The sequence below is a fragment of the Drosophila subpulchrella genome, chromosome 2L (assembly GCF_014743375.2).
Source record: "Drosophila subpulchrella strain 33 F10 #4 breed RU33 chromosome 2L, RU_Dsub_v1.1 Primary Assembly, whole genome shotgun sequence".
Lineage (NCBI taxonomy): Eukaryota > Metazoa > Arthropoda > Insecta > Diptera > Drosophilidae > Drosophila > Drosophila subpulchrella.
The window spans coordinates 24075200-24094946 of record NC_050610.1 but is presented as its reverse complement, the minus strand read 5'-3'; the positions used below and the strand labels follow the sequence as shown (position 1 = coordinate 24094946).

The window sequence follows — 19747 nt, the reverse complement described above, 5'->3', positions numbered from 1 at the left end:
CCTTTGCCATTTCCCGTTATTTTTGCTCGCGCAGGCGCAGCGCAGTCAGCAAACCAAAGCACAGTTATTTCGAGACATATACCCATCTCGCTCGCCCACCACTCCCCCTCTCTCTTGCTCTTTCTCCCGGTATGTAAGACAATTTTCTCGCGCATTTTCATTGTGGAAATTGAATTTTCGGCATGGAGAGCTGCAAAAACAACAACACAAAACGTTGAAGGGGCTCTCGTGTTCCTAATATCCCTATCTACTCTTATCCCTATCTACTTTATTTTATTACACTTTATTTAGGTGTGTGTGTGTGAGAGCGAGAGAGACGGGACTAGCCCCCAGGGGGGAAAAAGAGCGCAAACAACTGAGGCAGCCTTAAATTGGATTTTCATCGTTAAGTGTGGTGAATGTGTGTGGGGCGGGGGGTGGAAAGGGGCGGGAAGAAACGGGGAGAAGACGAAGCTTTTGTGCTTTGGGTGTTCTTCTGGGAAGAGGAAGAGGGTACTACAGCAGTAACAATAAGAAAACGATTACTCACCGTTGGTATTTATTTGGCATATCATTTTTTACCCACCCCTCACTCTATGTTTTCTCTCTTTTTGCCCCACTTGACAACTCAATTTATTTAGATTAATTTCTCATCTTGTCGAGAAAAAAATAAATAACTAAGTGAATTTCAGTTAATTTATTATGGGGCATTATTGTTATGGCCAACCCCCCGTTCTTCCGTTTCCTCCCCCAAAAATACACCCCGTACAATCGCAATTCCCAATCCCAGTGACGCCATCTTGGATCCCATTTATTATTGTTTGCCTGAATGAGCTCCTCCAACTGTCCTTCGGCCCCTGAACCCCAGGACTCGCTCCACCCACCCCCTTTCACCCCTCGACTCGTTGGCCACAATTACGAAATGAATTTGTTGCCTCCTGCAGTCCCTATTCTGCCTTTTCTGCACTGCGGAAAAATAGAGCTAACACTTTTTTACTAGAACTAGAAACCATTAATATCTTACAATAATGAAATCTATAGCATATATCAAAATGGATAGGTGTTGTTTTAAGCGCAATTAGCCCATATGCACTTCAAAAACATTCATATAGTGTTTTTATATACAACCCCAACTAGGAAACTTTTTTAGAAATCCCGTATAAGAATATTATGATATATAATATATATTATAGTGCTGAATAAATTGTTTTTTCTTATAGCTCATAAAACTTGTTAAAATAATTTGATTATTTACTATTATATATTTATTTAATATTTGATTTTGTTTAAGTGCATCTCTTTCGTCCCCCTAGATTTGGCGTTTCGGGCGTGCTGGATAACTATTCAGTTTCTTCTGGCCCTCCCTACATCCTTCTCCCGGGTTCCCCCTCCTTTCTTTTGGGGGAAGCCTGTCCTGTCAGGCCTGCAAATTGGCGCCCTGATTTATGACTTTGTCTATTGTTAGCTTACTTCCTCGCCCACCCACAAACCTTCGCTTTACCGCCCACACTTGGTTCCCCCATCATTAGTTTGTGTTTTAGTTTCATTTCCAATCCGAATTTCATTTCATTTTGTGCTTAAATTTTGTTTTGTCCTCTTTGATTGTATTTATTTTCCACTCCCTCTTCATTTTTCGGGGCTTTTCTTGGTTGGTTCGTTTTAGTGGAATTACTTGCTCCATAATAGATGAGTCTGGGATTCGTTTTGGACGCCAGAGAGAAGGCGTGGCACTTTGCTCCTAACGCCCCTTTCTTTGGCAGGTGAGTGCCTGCGATTCGGCGAGGAAAAAGATTTTTCCTGCAACTGCAACAACATTCAATTCCTAGGTTGCATTTTCCATTATGGCTGTTGGTTTTTTCCCAAATTGCAGTGCCACCAAGCTGTCAGTAATCGGTTGGCTATCAGTTATGCGATAAAGTGCATTAATTAAGTGATTTGGTGGGCTCAATTAGGTAGAGATAAACGTTTATTCGTCACTGTTACATTTTATTGATATAATAGACTTCAAACCTCATTCTTCAATTACTTTAAACCTCATTATTCAATTACTTTTTCAAATTAACGATTAGTTCTAGTTTATACTCCACTATTTTGTAAGTATGACTTAGAACAGGATTTTTCTAAAATTACTTAGTATAAAAGCGTTTATTAAAAACGTAAGCCACTGGCCAACCGAAGCGTTCTTCCTCTTCTAAGAATTTTCTACATCTTGTGCTAAAGTACTTATTTATTATCCTTTTCCACCATTTTCTTGGTGCCCGGCAGTTCCTGGGTGAAATTTATGTAATTTATATGGGCACTTGACTGTCTAAATTGCCTGCAGAGCTGAGCCCCACCCCCGGGAAAAACCGCCTCGATAACACTGCCACCTCCACTTTCCCGACCATTTTCCACCCATTTTCCCCTCCCCTTCCGCTCGTTTTCCCACCGCCACACCCCCTTTTCCCCTGTTGGAGCACGCTTTGCTGCCACTTTTTATATCATCTACTTAGCCTTAATGGCAAATAATTAATTTCCAGCTTCCGCGAAGCCAGTTCTAGCCTGCCACGCCCCCTGCCAACCGCCCACCGCCCACGTAGTAAATGGCCGCATGTAACTGCAATTTCACCCCATCCCCCAAAGAACCCCCTCTTTTCTGGCTCCTGGAACGACCATTTTCAATTTACAAATTGCTTATTTTTCGAAAACCAAATTGCGAGTGCCTCGGACTTTTGCCAGGAGTGAAAACCCGTAGCTGTAACCGGATCCGGATCCGGATCCTGATCCGGGACCAGGACGAGGCCAGAAGCAGCAGTTAATGCATTTTACGTGCGGCCAGTTGGGTGGCGGAAAATGGGAGTGGGGAAATGGGGGAGCAGGGGAAACGTTCTGCAGCGGCGAAGGCTTCTCAATTACGTTTATAAATTTTCCAAGCCAAAATGGCGCAGCCTCCGAAAATGAATAGCCGCCTGAAAGGGACAACGCGAAATTGGGGAGCGAGATGGGAGGCAGCAGGGGCGTATAAAGGGGGTTTTAAGATCTACAAAATACCCTTCCTATCCATAGATCCTAAAGAACGCATCTTAAAACAGTTAACCTGTTAGGTAAAGATATTATAGGTCTTCTAATAGCTCTGACAAAAATGTATTTAAATATATGTATAGAAATTATGGAATTCTTAATTATATTCAAACATTTCAATAATATGAAGCTTAAGAAATATATATACTCAATTTTCTGTAACCCCTTTTTTGTTTTAAGTAGGCCCTCGGCCTTATAAGTACACCAATCTCCCGGGAACCACATGAAAAATCAACCGAACTTCCCTTTCCCTCCACCGAAATTTTATTAACTTCTTTTAGGCCAAATTGCATTGCGGTTTATTTGAAGGCCACCTTCTCCCTCCATAAAACCATCCCTTGGCACTTATTCCTCAACCTCCCAACCCCTTCATCACCTTACTCCTGAAAGCGATTCCCGTTTATTTATGATGCGACATTTCAACTCGCATTCGTAGGCATGAAAAGAGCCTCGACAATTTATTGGCGCCATCAAAAATTGTTTCATGCACCAAAAAAATTCCACATAATATTTCACATGATAAATAATAATAAGATAAATAATTTTACTCTTCCCCAAACATACTAGTCCTCAAATGTAAACATTCTTTTTACAAAGATATATATCTACTTTTTTGAAATAAAAGTAAAATCACAATATTTGACATAAAATGACTTATTTTTCACAAGTGTATATTTATTATTTTAGTCGGTTGAGTGGGTAAGGGGCAGTGGCCACGCCCATCGCCTAAGCAAATGGCCAAGACTCCATCGTTGCCCTTTCGTTTTTATGGCCTACGCATCATTTGGCTAAAAGAGGGTAAAAAAAGCTCCCGAAGAATCCATTTGGAGCAATGTCTTCAGCTACAATTTGGGAATAAAATTGGGGATGTACGGTGTGGCATGGTAATCGTTCTATGAAATGCCTAAATAAAATAAATGGCTAAACAGAATTAGAGTGAAAGGAGCTGCGGCCCAAAAGGATGTGGTTCAAAGTTATTTATTCGGAAATGTGGAGAGACGAGTGAATGGTATCGCATTTATGGTGTTTTATTTACTGTACGGCTCTACATAAGTGGCGAATTTTTTATTTACGACGGTTATTATTTGTTTTCGCCGTCTCAGGTGAACAATATAAAAAACCCAGTTAAATATATTATTCCTAAGATCATGTAACCAGATCAAAATAAATTAGCATTATTTATTTTTAATTATTTAGTTTTTATTTGTTTTAAAATATTAAAATATTTTTAAAGAAATTAATACCTTCACGTATAAGATCACCATATTTTCAATAATTTCGTATAATTTTCTTCCTTCTCTCAAAACCAACAAAATCAATTAAAAGCGCAATTAATATGTTTGACAGCTGAAGAAAACAGACGCCAAGCTTTTGTTTTAATGTAGAGTGGGTGGAAAAGGGGTCGCAGGGAGGTGGGAAGTGGGTGAAATGGGGGAGGGGGAGAAATGGGAGGCTGACTTTTTCTCCTTTCGTTCGTCTGATTCTGTCGGAATAATAAAAGTAATTTAATTTTAATGAAATTGTTAATACGAAAACAATTTCATTTTGCAAAAAGTTTTGCCCGGGCCAAAAGAGGAAAAGAGAGGGGAGGAGGGGGAGTGAGGGAGTCAAATTGCTCGTGACAATGAGAGAAAGAGCAAACAACAAACAAACAAACAAGAGTGTGAGAAAATGAGAGGGCCAAACCAACAAACACAACGGTAAGGAAAAAGAACAAAAATGCCGTCGCAAAGCAAAAAGAAAGGCACTCCACAAGAGAAAGAGACAGCAGCAGAGAAAGAGAGCGAGAGGGAATGCGAGAAATGAAATGCTGATGCGAAGATTTAATAAATGAAATTGGTGTGTGATTAAAAACACAAAAACCAAACGAAATCCATCTAATCAACTTTTGCTGCCGCCTCACTTTTCCTCTGCTTTCTCCTCCCCTTTTCTCCACCCCCTATCCTCCTTTTGTCCTTTCCCCCAGTTGCCATCTCTCTCTTTCTCCCAGCTACGTCGACTGCGACGGCGGCGGAGGGGTGAGAATTGGGTGGCAAAATCAGAGAGGGTGGCAAAATACTGGGGGTGGGGTGCTCTCAAGTTTGAAACGCCTTCTTGAGGGAAATTTGAGACCAAGGATCCTTGGTATTTTCTATCCTTACCAGTTTTGAGTAAATGCTGAATGTGAATTCGAACCAATTTTGGTTTCCTAATCGTTTACCCCTACTTAAAAACATATAATTTTTCGTGTTTGTTCTTATATTTTTACAAAGCTTATTGAAAATGATTTAAAGAGATCCTTATATCTGTCTTACGTATATTAAAAATATTATATGAAAAGAAAGTGACACTTTCATATATTTGTAAAAAAATCATAAGTCAATAAAATTGTGAGTTTTAATATTTTAATTCATTTTATATAAGATAATATTTTTTTAAACATTAAGCGGAGGAAAAATTTCCCAGTATTAAATTCCCCTTTAGGGTAATTTTCTCTCTTTGGACTCCACCCCTATTTTTGAGCAGAAAATGGCATATAAAATCTTAGACACGCCCACTTTTTATGGAAAACATTGTGGCGCCCTCTAGCAAAGCATACAAGAGATAAATGAGCAATGTAAGAATTGTAGTTCCAAAAACAAACAATGTGGCTAACAGCGCTTAATAAGAAACAAAATGGCCACAATGACAAATGGCGCTACAACATTAACGTCACGTCCTACGTAAGCGTCATGTAATTTTCTTAAATAGTTCCAAAAACAAACACACTAAAAGGCGCTAAGGTGCATGAAAAAGTATGCAATATTTTGACCATGTTTGCTTCTACTTTTAAAATGTGGTTTTAATGAGATTTAAATAGTTACCCATTTCTATGTTAGATTTTACCAGACTTACATTGGCTTTTAGAATAAGCAATTAAACCTGCTTTTCTATAATCCATAACTTGAGTTATTTGACCCTGATTTTGAAGTTGGATACCTCTATTAACCCATTTCTATGTTAGATTTTACCAGATTTACAATGGCTTTTAGAATAAGTAATCAAAACTGCTTTTTTATAATCCATAACTTGAGTTATTGGACCCTGATTTTGAAGTGGGATACCTCTATGAGTTTGTTGTTGAATTCTCTAATGTTCTACATCAAACTTTATCTTCTCAACGAAGGTCAAAAATGTAACCCATTTTCATTTTCGGTTTTTCCGTAATTCCAATGGCTCTCAGAATGGGAACCCAAAACTGCACTTCTAGATTCCATAACTTGAGTTATTGTATCCCGATTTAGAAGTTGGATACCTCTATGAGTTTGTGGTTGAATTCTCTAATATTCTGCATTCAAATTATTCTTTTTGAAGATGGTAATATTTTTAACCCATTTTCATGTTCGATTTTTCCGAAATTGCAATGGCTTTCAGGTTGGGAACCCAAACTGCACTTCTAGATTCCATAACTTGAGCTATTGTATCCCGATTTTGAAGTGGGATACCTCTATGTATTTGGGGTTGAATTCTCTTATATTCTACATTAAAATTTATCCGTTTAATGATGGTCAAAAATTTAACCCATTTCCATGTTCCCGACCCAGATTTTGAAGTGGTATACCTCTATGATTTTGTGGTTGGTTTCCTTATTATTCTACATTAAAATGTTGATTTCTAAAGAGGGTTAAGTTTTAGCCTACTTTCATGTTATATTTTTCCGTGTTCATCATGGCTATCAGAATGGGAACCCAAAACTGCATTTCTCGATTACATAACTTGAGTTATTGGATCCCGATTTTGAAGTGTTATACCGATATGACCTTGTGATTGAATTGCATAATATTCTACATTGACATTTTCTTTTTTTTTAAAGAGGATCAAAGTTTTAGGTCTTTTGTAAACCCATGTTCTAAAGTGTGTAATAAAAAATTGTCCAAAAAACAGATCAATTTAATCATGAACCCATCGCTGACTTCTTTATATCAAATATTTTTATTAACTTATAATATAAATAGGATAAACTGTGTTTTTACTAAATAACATCATCTGCCTGGCAAATGAAGAAAGCTTTATTATTACAAGGATCCACCCACATATGGGCTTTATAGACGGCCACGCAATGATTGGAATTATCTGTGTATTTGGGTTCACCCGGTTGCCATTTCAAGAAAGGGGCTCGTTGGTCGGAATCTAAGGACATAAATTCACTTCTGTTGTTCGGCTCGTTGAAGCCCAGCCAGTAGATATAATTCCTATTGAGGTTGGCATTGATGGCCGCGAATTCCTCATCGCTTTGAATGATGGCGAGATGTCCACCCACATGGCGACAGGAGTTTTCAGCACTTCTCCAATCCAGCTTTACGTTGCTTTCGATGTCAAAGAATCTTGAGCCCATCCGCTTAAAGTTCGGCGGTATGCTTTTCTTATTGACTTTGGAAAGGGATTCCAGTAAAGCTGTTTGTTGGACATCCATCTTAGTCTGCACAGCTTGTAGTTGACTTCCTAAGGCTGTTTGGTGATCTTCGATATGGCCAAGTCTTTCTCTAAAGTCCGCAGCGATTATATCCTTCAATGTTTCTTGTACGGCTTTCAGTTGATCCTTTATCTTGGCTAGATTTTCCAGTGTTGCATTCAAAATGACCGCATCACGGGAATTCCACAGCTCCTGGTGATTGGCAATGTGATCGATCAGAGGCTTTAAAGCGGTAAGGCAGAATTCTCCGCATTGATTTGGAGGATCTTGTAATAAGCACATAGAAGGAACATGATCTGCTAGAGATCTATAACGATTACCAGTGACTATCACGTATAACAAAATTGCTAGCTTGTACATGTCTGTAATACCTCTTGAAAATTCTATCCGTTCGAGTATGCAACTGATGTGTTCTGCGTTTTGTAGGATTCTTTTATACAGGTTATTTACTTATATTGTCTTATCAATTAAAATTGTTTACTGAGGCTCCACAAAATGATTATTTTGAATTAAATTACTGTATTTGTACCTAGATAACCTTTTCAAGCCAAATTTACTTGTACACGACGTTATCTATTCAGGAAGAAGAAGTGTGTTCCCGGCGTTAATTTTAAAGACGTCTAAAGACGTCAGAAATTCAGAGTCAAGGTCAATATTTCTGTATATTCATTAAAATTTATTTTATTCAGTAAATTTACATTATTTAAAACCCAATTTTAAAGACTATTAATTTTTTTAAATTTAAAAATATTTAAGGGAACAAAATATTTTGTTAAATAAACAAACCGATAGCTTTGCAATCTTTCCTTTAGCTTTTCTGTTTTCAGATTTTCTGTCCTTCATATTTGGAACAATATTTAAAAATAAAATATTAAACAAGAATCATTTAAATTTTTACAAAATAACGTAACTAAGTACAAGAAGTGTAGGAAGTACATATTTTCCTTCCTTCGATAAAACAGCTTTCTGTTTTGATAAGCCGACCATAAGCCGACACTTAACAACTAAACTAGAGTCCCAAAAGGACTCACCAGGAAATGTAAAGTGACTCAATAGCAACTGCTACCTGTCACCTGCCACTCGGCCATTGAAGTCGTCTGCTAAAAGCCGGCCAATTAATAACGCTCACTCGTCTCCCACCCAAAGGCAGTCACTTAAGCAGATTCGCCGGAGGCGCGGTGGCTAATTAAAACAGCAGTTAAATTAGCAAAGTAAAGCTGGGCGAGCAATTGACAAATTGTCAGCCAGATCGCCATACAAGTCCAAGCCGAATCGAAACTCGCCGCATCGATCAGCGGCGACAGAAACACTTTGCCTGTCGTCTGTCGCTCGGTTGGTTGGTTGTTTGTTTGGTTTTGGCCATCTGGCGGGCACTCGGAGTCTGGGATGTGGAGTTGGCCAATTCCTGCGCCATAAGATGCCGTTAAATGGACACGCAGCGCGAGCCACATCTGCAGAAAGAGCTAATGCCAGATCCAGAGCCATAGAAAGAGCCGGAGCCCCATACCGCTGCGAGTTCTCGCTCTGCGTAGCCAGAGATGCTTCCTGTTTGATAAATTTGAAAATCAATTGAAAATGCCCGAAAGGCCGACGCATCTTGGTGGGAGACAGACACACACACAACCCGAGAGAGATTCGCGGAAAAGCAGCTGGAAGCTGTTCCGACTTGAATCGGAGATGCTGCCCCCTGGGAACTTGGGACTGGAAACGCCAGTCACCGCTTGACCAAGTCAACTGTGTCTGTGGGACAGAAATGAAGTTGGCTGAATTTTGTGATCTAAAAATATAAGCTGGTAAATTGACTGAATATTTCAATCAGTACATTCGGTAGTATGAAAATGCGGTACATCGTATTCCTTAAAACCATAAGACCAGTTTAATGTTAATACTGAAATTGGGCAAAAGAAATAATTCTTATCAAATAAGAGTTATGTAAATAAGTTTGACACATTAAAATAAATTTGAATTGATAAAAAGTACAACTTATTATTTAATTTAACATTGATGAGTTATAATTATAATTTGAAATTCCGTATCAAATCAATGTAATGCCATTTCTCAATATCAAATTTATTTTTATCTATGGTAAAAATCATATAATCATATATCGATTTGATATTTTAATTTTTTTTTAAGCAGGCAAATAATTCTCTTCTTTTACCATGATCGTTTTCACCTGTCACTATCTTCAGTCACTTCACTGGCACGCACTTGCTGCCGCATCCCTGGCACTGGCCATAACCTAGAATATTTTAGTTTTTTATTGATATTTTCTAGCCATCTATTTACCGGGGCTGGATCATCTGCCCGATGCCCGAGCCCCGCGCCAATCGATGCAAATAAATCACTATGGAAAATGCAGTCGATGAAAAAAAGCGACGCGTAAGTGCCGCCAAATAAATTTCGCAATTTATTTATTGCAGAGACCGCGCGGGCTGCCGTTCAATTTGGATGGGGATTCCCCTCTCGCACTCCCTGATTTTGGGGTCCATCGTGGTCAGGTTTTTGGCTATCGGCAACAAACAGGCGCGTCGCGGAAGAAAAGTATTTTATTTCATTGCCAGCAAATTGGCAATAAGTGAAATTTGTTGGCCGCGCTCGGCAGGTGTGTGTTGAGTGTTTGTGCCAATGGCGATTGAAGGAAAAGGAAATTTGAATCGCACGCAGATTCCCTTACCGGGGAAATTGGGTTAGCAATGGCATCTTTTCGGGGGGCGTGTCGGGGGATTTTAGCAGGTCGGTCCTAAAGAGCCACTTAATATATCATCGGGAGGCTTAATTTGGCGATTATCCGATAACGGGCACCTGCAACAGTAACCGATCGACTCTGACCCATTTAGCCATTCTTAAACATTCACTTTTGTGTCCGTAATTTATTGTTATGCCAGCGCCTTCAACGGCATCATTTTTGCATAAATAAATCAGCCAATCTGGCGGGGCAGAGTGCAAATGAATTAGCATTTGTATTCACCCGATTCCCATACGCATCATTAGCCTAAGAGGCGGCATCAAGTGTAATTTAACCGTTAACAAAAGCCCATTGTGGGTTAACAACCCATTGTGAAGAAAGCCTTTTACCCGCCATCACATCGCGTCCCATCCAGAGAGAAAAGAATCCGCGCAGACGCAAATTGATTGAACGCCGCGAAGGAGTCGAAGACGCAGTTTTCCATCGGAGTTGGCCAACGGAGCTGGGGAACCTGGCTAATGACCGCAAATTAACACTGGCCAAGGAGCCGCGAGACGAGTCATTAACAGAAGTGTTTGCCAGGCGGTCGAGTGGCAGCCACTCACTTTGGCCCGGCTTGGCGCGGGCTTTTAGCATATCTTCTAATAGATCGCCAACTTGGCATACTTAACTTACGTCCCGAGTTAGTGTTTTCCTTAACTCTTTCTGGCCGGTTGACCGTGCTAAGTTGGGCCATAAATCGGCAGTTAACGCTGGAAGATCTCCGGCTACCGTCGACGCCGCGGGAATTCATAATTTAAAGATTCTTAGGTTCGGTTCGGGGGCCTTAGAAAGTCAGGGCGAAAGAAAATTCACATATGAAAAGTAACAAAATTTACACACATTACAAAAATATTGAAAGCCATTTTAGTGATTAAAGGAAATCTATTCTCCAAACTCCCTATAATGTATATTTTATGGATGTTGCTTTGAATATCTACCTTTGTCGAATGTATTATGGGAATTTTTTAAAATACTTCAGATTGTCTTATCCGAAAACCAAGACACAATCTCCATAGATATATTTAAGCTTGCCATAATGTATTTTTAACGGATTTTATAAATATTAAATGTTGGACACATGATAGAGTACTCATACTCAAAATAGTAAAAACATTTTTCTAGATCATAATTCTGGAACCAATCTTATGTGGGAAGTATCTCAGAGCTAGCAACAATCTACTCCAAATTATAAAATCATTATTTTAGATCAATACTCTAGATACAATTTTATGTATGAAGTATCCCAGAAGGAAAATCTATTTCCAATCCCTATTTTAAATGGATATGATTACAAATATCTTACCTAAACACCTTACCTTGGAACTTTGTAAAATCCCCCAAAATAGATATCATTTATCCCAAGTAGATCAAAATTCAAGACACAATCTTATGTGGGAAGTATCAGTAAGCTAACCCAAATCTCGCCCAATTATCTATCGCTATATAGAGCTATCCGGCCCACCCCGCTCTTCAATTTGCAATTTCGGGGCGAAAACCCAGCGAAAATACAGCGTTTCGCTTGCAAATTGCTTGTGTGTAGGTTTTGGACAACTTTTTCTGTTAGCATCTTTCTATTCCTATAATTACCACAGAAATCGCATAACAAGCTGCTGCAACGGCGATAAAAAAAATATACGAAATGGGGGGAGTAACTGGGGAAACTGGGTCAGCACTGTGGCATTATTGGTTTAGTGGATCAAACCGACAACGACTACGCAAAAGGCAATTTGAGTTGCGGAGGAAAACGAAATAAAACAAAAAGCATGGACCTCCACCGGCCACATTTATTAGATCAATGTCTCGGCAACAGCTAGGCAACAACGAGAGCAGCAGCGAAAAAACATCGGGGAATCGAGGTATGGAGGTATCTAAGTATCGCGGTATAAGGCTACCCACAAGACCGAGACTGCTGAATAAATTGCAGAGGCTGCGGCCTACTCGAGCAGCAAGGAAAACAAAAAGCTGGGGAAAACACAAAATCAAACGAATGACTAGCATGAGGCCAATATATAATAATGGTTAAACGCCCAGGCAGCAGTCTCTGCACCGCAGCAACATCTAATAACAGCAGCAACATCACATCGGCAACAAGAACAACCAACAACCAACAACCAACAACCAAACAACCAACAACCAACTGCCCATTAAACGGAGCTCCAGAGAATCCACCTCGATTGGCATTGGCGAAACAATTTAAATAGAATTCGACAGCCTCAATGGGAAATTCGAATTGAATTTGTTGCTGATGCATGTCCATGTTGCTCCTGTTCATGTTCAATTTTGCAGCACCACCCAACCGAAAAATTCGGGGAGTGAAGATAGTCATTAAAATAAATAAATGGTTAAGTATGTGAGAGATTTATATACTCTTGATGGGAATTAACGAATGTATTGTAAACCAAATGAAGAGGATGGTACTTTCTTTTTAACTTAAAATATTAATAAGAATTTAGTATCTGACTTAACTGATAAATTTAATAGTTCTGTAAGGTTAAATGATTTTTATTCTGTTTGTCTTTTGTTCAGTCATTTTTTTTAATATACTGACAAGCGTAATAAAAGGTATAGTTAATCTTCCAGGAAATTGCTTTCATATTTCACCAGCTGGAATCTATTCAAATTGGATAACCATCCAAGGAAACCTTTTTTGCTAGGGTAGAAACGCACAGGCACACTTGCCGCAAGATTTATATGCATGTATGATCGGTATTAGAAAATTGTCTGAGCAAATGTTTTTGGCAAGCATGTTGCACATGTTGCACAGTTGCCGCCACATAGTTGCAGTTTCTCCAGCGAGATCAATAAAACCTGGCCGGCTTCTGACTACCGACTACTGGCCTTGCCTTGGTCGTCGGTTCCGCCTATTGCCTGCCTGCATATTAATTTATGTTTCGACATTTGCCTTGGCCCGGAGAATTTCCAAACCGAAACCGAGCCAAACCACACCCAACTACAATTTGTTGTTTTGCCCCCTCTGCCGGAGCTCTGCCGCCATTTTGGCCAGTCGCCTGACAGGCACTGCCTAAAATTCAATTAAAAATATTAAGGCTCAGCCTGGGCTACTGCTTATTAGACTTTTGGGCCGAACATTTCTTTATGGCATTTGATTTGGGGTTCTCCCGCCCTGCCCTCGCCTTTGGCTTGGAGAACATTTTCGATCAGCGATCTTAGATTCGAGATCGACCCCTTCGGCCCCTTTAACCAATGGTTTACTCGATTGCTTTGGCTACCGACCAATGACCGATCTCCGAAAGTGTGTTTAACCAGGCCGAACCGTAAATTATCACTGCTCGTAAAGAAGAACAGCTACGTTTTATGACTGGATGGTTGAATTTGCGGTGACGATTTTCTACAGGTTTCAAGAGCAAAAAAACAAAGCTAAGGAACCACAAGTTAAGGCTCTACCACTTTTTCATCTCATCTCAGAAAAGAATTCTATCAAATCATCAAAGTTTAACAGATACTTTGTTAGGTATTTAAACGAAATTGTCTTAATGATCAACACTAAGAAACCTCTACTTAGCACATTTGTTAAAGCTGTAGATTAAATAATAACCCATGTGTAAGTGCTTAAGCAGGTCTTTGTACTGCTTTAGGCTTTCGGTTCCAAAGCATTACTTGCCAGCATTTCCGGACCCCCTGCCTTCCCACCTGGCAACGATCCCGAGATGATCTTGACCATGTTAATTCCCTTGGGGGTGTGTGCTCTGTTACGTTAACTTTAACTGCAGGCCGAAAAAGACACGCACTGTGCACGCTCCGTTAACCGACAGAAACGGGGAACGGTCGACAAATTTATGACTTCACAGTTAGCCGGGGATGGAGATGGGGATGCAGATCCCAGAAGGGGGATCTTTTGACTGTGTGCCCAACTACCGCACAATTTACGATCGGTTCATTTAGGTGGTCCATTGTCCACCGCAGCACCGATGTACCGATGTTTATGCAATGTTTTTGTGATTTCATATCGGCCAGCTGGGAATTTGTAGCAGCAACGCCTTGTGGGCGTTGGGATCTGGGATCTGGGATCGGGCCATCTCTCCTTTCCTTTTCCCCCAAAAACTTTGGCCATTGCGGTGCCATCTTTCCCCACTTTTTTTTCGTATACCTCTTTTCTTCTCGGGGGCAAAAGAAGCGCATCCTAGCCAAATATGTGCGAGCCAAAAACGTGAGCCGAACAAATTGTTACTGCCTTAAATAGTAAACAGATTTTTTCGTTCATTCCCGTCCTGCCGAGGCCAAAAACGGGGTCTGCGTATTACGGCAGCGACAGCCGAGAGGCTGAATTCGATTCTTCCCAGCCGATTCCCAGAGGGTTGAGCTGGGTCAATCCTCGGCAGAGGAGAGGTCCCGGTCCCCAGGAGCATTTAAAAATCAATTTGGGCGCATTTATGTTTCACACGATGGCCCAGAGAAACAGAAACGTAGAGGAGTCGGAGTCGAAGTCGGAGGCGAAGTCGAAGTCTCGTTTGATGATTATCTCGGTTTGTGTGACTTTCGGTTTCCAAGCTCGTGTACGATCCATGTAGTGTATATGGTGTGTGCCTGGAAAATGGATGGAAATGTGTGTCACCGGGTCTCTGTGCCTCCTCCTCCTCCTCATGGCTGGCAATCCCAATCCACTGCCATTTCCATTTCCATTCCCAATTCGAAACAATTACCAATTGTTTATTTGTTCTTACAACTTGTTGTCGACTTCCCCAGTGGCCCCATGGTGCTGGTGGTTCCTCCAATCCTCCAATTCTCCTAGCCACCTCTTCGCCTCCACGAATTCATCAATTGCCACACTATCTTGATCTCGAGTCGGCGCACAGAAGTTCACTCTGTCGAAACGGTCCCAAACCGAAACTTTCCTTGGCCACTTTGACAGTCGGCACTTTATCTTCGCCGGCTTTTAATTTCACTAATGACAATTGATGACCGTACACGTTTATGAAAATGGAAAATCTAATGAAACTGAATTTCCCAATGAGAGTCGAGTCGAGGAAGCCCAGCCGCGCGAAGTCCGATGTCAATGTGTTTAATCAATCAGGGGAAATGTGCAAGAAGTTGTCAGTTTTCCGAGAAGGCGGCTTTAAAATCTAAAAAAAAGTATCTTTATGGCAAAAGTTGAAATCTAAAGAGATGTCTATATATAAATAATATTTTTAGTGATTTACGAAAGAAATAATGGTATAAGGATGTCAAAAGAAGGTATACCATCTAAACAAAGTTTTTAAAAATTTATAGCCTTTATCAAATTTTACTGATTATGAAAATCATTCTTTTCAGAAGGAATCATATATTTTAAAAAATTTTATAAAAATGTATACTTCTAATTCTTCTAAAACTAAAATATTACTGAAATTAAATATCATCGGATCACATGATCCATTTTTTACTTAATATACGGTTGATTGTAGGTTTTTCCTATAATAACATCTTAAAATGTTAGAACTAGACTTTTCCAATGTTATTTTTGACGCACACCTTCCAATTAGCTCAGTTATCGAACAAAATGTGGTACTGCCACACACATTTGGTGAATGCTTTCAGGGGCATTTCAAGATCGCGGCACTCGTAAATCGCGTCCAGCCCACAAACACAAAGCGATCCCAAAGACAATCCGCGAACAGGGATGACTAGAAAAGTATGCCAGCAGCGTTTTCGAGTCGGTATTGTTGCTGTTCTGCTGCACAGAAGTTGTCATCGTCAATTAGTTTAAAGGCAGTATAAATTTATGTTAACAGCTACCAAACATAATATCCCCCGAGAGTCGCAGTTGCAGTTGCAAGCAGAGCGAAATCGAAACGGAACGAAACGAAACAATTTTCCCTTTTCACCAACATCAACGCCAGCTACCGTTTGTGCCACTGCTGCAAGTTGCAAGTTGCCTTGGCTTTTGGGTTTTGGGAAGCGCGATTTCGTGGCCGTTATAACAGGCCCAAGGAATCCGAGGCGGACGTTATGCCTCAATGAAGTCGGGTCTGAGCTGAGCTGGAGATCTGGGATCCCGAGCCCCTTCGGTCCCTGAGAGAAGAAGGCCAATTGGGTCGTGGCTGGGCCTTTGATGTTGTCGCAGTTTGTTAGAATCTGCGGCGGCAAGGGGCCAGGCCACAATAAGAAACAAAAAATTGCACTTCGGCCCAGGCGTAGCATTATTTAATGTAATCGATCGTGATGGGTTTGTTCTAATTTGCGGTGATTTTGTTTTTGGCGCTTGTTAAGCGCTGCCGGAGTGAAAGAGCCAAGCGAAATCCTTTGAAGTTGCTCAACGATTTAGTGTCGTATCTTTTATGGCGTATCATAAAAGTTTACGACCCGTGTTTAATTAGTTGGGGGACGTGAGTGGCAGAGGTGCCATAAATTGCTTTGGCCTGTCGAATTTTTCACCGTCTAAAATTATAGTTTAATTGGATTAATAATAAAGATAATCGGCTGGGAAAAGCTTTTCGATGTGATATCCTAAATAAAAACTTTGATATTCATTTCACACATTCTAATTTAGTTCGATTACTCCTATTTTTACAAATCCATATGAAGAGCTGATTTTGAACATTAAAGTCAAACATTTTTTTAGAATTAAAGTTTCTTTCTCTGTATGTTACTGGTTCCAGGCTTTGTTCTTATTCCCAGTTGCGTATCACAGACTAATCAGAGCTCGTGGCTGCATTATATACATATGCGAAGACTTTTCTCAATTTCAGGCTGGAAATTGCATGGACAACTAGATGGTAATTGCAGGTGTGCAACATGGTAATGACGACTTTGGTTGGAGGCCTGCTTTGGGTGGAAGTGGAGGCCCCAATTGGGGGATGATTGGATGGGACGGGGCGAGATCGGGAATTGCGTTGGGAAGGGGCGGACGACTTCCACCCGATCATGCTCATTACTATAGCTGGGCACTTGTTAGCGATGACCAGATCGGAGCAGCCTGAATCATAGGTGACCCAAATTCTAAGTGAGATATGAACCGTCATATTAAAAATAAATGTATACATATATCATATCATATTGGTGAGATGTCTCTATGAACAAAGAGGGGATATGTAAAGGTTTTGTGCATTTTCTGATTGAACTCCATTCCCTGAATTGTTTCCGATAGAAACCTTAATCAATATCAGTTCAGTGACCCCCGATCGAATCACCTGCCTGCGCTTAGCCCCGTTTGATCCCATGCCACTGAAGTCGGCCTGCCAATCGCCGGAATTAAGTAATTTCGATTCCGTCACGTCAGTCGGCAACCCACGCGACGGCAGCTGAGTAGATAATCAAATAAAATGGATTGTTAGCCGGGTTTAAAAAGCAGAGAGAAAAGCGCCACTCGGGATATTTGCTTTCCTGAGTGTCCCCACAAGGGTCAGGGACAGACAGCGAGGAAAACCAAACAAATTGTATCGATGGCTTGCCAATGAAGTGAAAATCGTGATTCCCCAGCCAAACAGCGGCCTGTAATTTTCACTAATTTCTACACGTTTTGCTTTCCTTCGCTTTGAATTAGCTTGCTTTTTTTATGGTTTTGGCCTCGTCAACATTTTGTCGAATTGCTTCCCAAGTAGCTAAAACAATTATGCGAATTAACGGCGAATGGGAAATGAATCGCGCAATTTCAATAGTCCATTTCCAATTGGCAAGAGTTCAAATCGATTGCGACTCATTTAAAGTGACGTCACAATCGCTCTGCTGCCCAAGAAGGCAATCGATCCAGAAGGAAAACACAGCCGAAGTGTCCAAAAGCAGATATCCCAGAGTTCTCGGGAAAAACTCCATAACTGCAAATGCATTCTGCATTTTAAACTCGCCAAAGGGTTTTTAGTCCAGCTCAGTCGCACGTCCCAAGGGAACGTTAGTTGACATTTATGGAATGGGACTCCTTACTTCTTCGAAGGTCCATTCCATGGGCGTAGTCGGAAATGGGAAAAGTGCTCAACCGACTAAAAAGTTTTATTTTTAACACATTTCTTGGTTTTTGATTGATTTTTAAAAACCCTATTATTAAACAAGCTTTATATTTGTATTTGGTTTTCTAATCTAACATATTTGTATCTAACATATTTGTATCTGTATAGTTGACTCCCCCTCTTGAAAATCCTGACTACACCCTTCACCTTGTTGATGATGCGGCAGACTGCTTGGAACCATCGAGGTCTGAACAACCTCATTTATTCAGCTGTTTTTGTTTTTTGCTGGCTTGGCAGAAATTACTTGAAATGGCATGTAATGAGTGGACTGCTCTTGGTTGCGCTTCTGTTTTTTTACCCGTTACTCTTATAGGAAGTGGGTATATTGTATTCCATGAGAAGTATGTAGGAGGTAGAAAGAATCGTTTACATATAAAGTGCATACATTCTTGATCAAGAGCCGAGTTGAACTAAGTCTATCTGTCGAAAAATATAAAAGCTGGAAGGTCTAGATGTAAGATACAGATTCTAATGATGCGCATGCGCAGGGCAAGTTTGGTTAGAGCAGTATGACAAGGGGGAGGGTATCTAAGAGTCGAGTCTATATTGGAACCCTTCCAAAAGCTTTATTTGTACTTGCCTATGGAGAGGCCGCCATAACAAAATGAATTTTTGGCGCGCTCCGTTCAACTGGCTCGTTGGTCTAGGGGTATGATTTCCGCTTAGGGTGCGGGAGGTCCCGGGTTCAAATCCCGGACGAGCCCAAGAGAGGTTAATTTTTTTTTTTCAGTATTTGATATTTTTTCACCGTTTCCAAGTAATTGTCAACTATTTTATGGTGTACAGAAAAACGAATCCTTTACTGGCAGTATTAATATTACGAGGAGCTAACACACTCAAAATGCTTTTTGCATAAATTTGAAGCACCATTTGACCTCAAAGCCCTTAGCAGATTTTAATACCAATTATGTATCTGTAAAAATGAGACTGCCAATAATATATCGGTTGACGGTTTGCCTAATAGTACAGAGATTTTCGGTATTAAATAAGTTCTAACAGCTGTAATACCGATTCCATGATATATAGAAAATATTTTTAACAACGCCTTTATAATTTTGTTATTTATTTAGCTTCTTCTGAAATCATGGATTTCCGAATTGCTTAAAGCAATCCCCCTAAAAAAGAGACAGCATGTTATTTGTTTTAGTATTCAACAACAACAGTTTACAAAAGTGCGATTGTGAACATTTTATTGTCAAAGCGCTTAAACTAAGTAAGTAACATTGTTCTCTGTAAGTACTAAAAAATAATTTTAAGATCAATGCTGGAAAAAAAGAAGCATCTTGGGCTCGTCCGGGATTTGAACCCGGGACCTCCCGCACCCTAAGCGGAAATCATACCCCTAGACCAACGAGCCAGGTGATCGACGCGGCTCACAAAATCAAACGAGTTTTTACGGTTTTGTTTGTGCTTTGTACGCGCGGTAAGCTAAGTAAGCGTTTGGACACGCGAGTGGCAACTGGCTCGTTGGTCTAGGGGTATGATTTCCGCTTAGGGTGCGGGAGGTCCCGGGTTCAAATCCCGGACGAGCCCAAGTGAAAATACATTTTTGTTTTTTTTTTCTCAAATTATAAACATTGCTTATTGTTTTTATTTTTGTTGCAC

At 40.3% G+C, this 19747-nt stretch overlaps 1 protein-coding gene and 3 non-coding genes across 4 annotated transcripts; 2 read left to right on the top strand and 2 right to left on the bottom strand.

Moving 5' to 3' along the window:
- Positions 1-7030: 7030 nt before the first annotated feature.
- On the bottom strand, positions 7031-7831 carry LOC119547559 (accessory gland protein Acp29AB-like). Its single transcript, XM_037854459.1, has one exon. The coding sequence runs from the start codon at positions 7829-7831 to the stop codon at positions 7031-7033; it is 801 nt and encodes a 266-aa protein (XP_037710387.1).
- A 10943-nt stretch (positions 7832-18774) lies between these two features.
- On the top strand, positions 18775-18846 carry Trnap-agg. Its single transcript has one exon. It is a non-coding gene; the product is annotated as a tRNA-Pro (tRNA).
- A 581-nt stretch (positions 18847-19427) lies between these two features.
- Trnap-agg lies at positions 19428-19499 on the bottom strand. Its single transcript has one exon. It is a non-coding gene; the product is annotated as a tRNA-Pro (tRNA).
- A 104-nt stretch (positions 19500-19603) lies between these two features.
- Trnap-agg lies at positions 19604-19675 on the top strand. The gene has a single exon. It is a non-coding gene; the product is annotated as a tRNA-Pro (tRNA).
- The last annotated feature ends 72 nt before the right edge of the window (positions 19676-19747 follow it).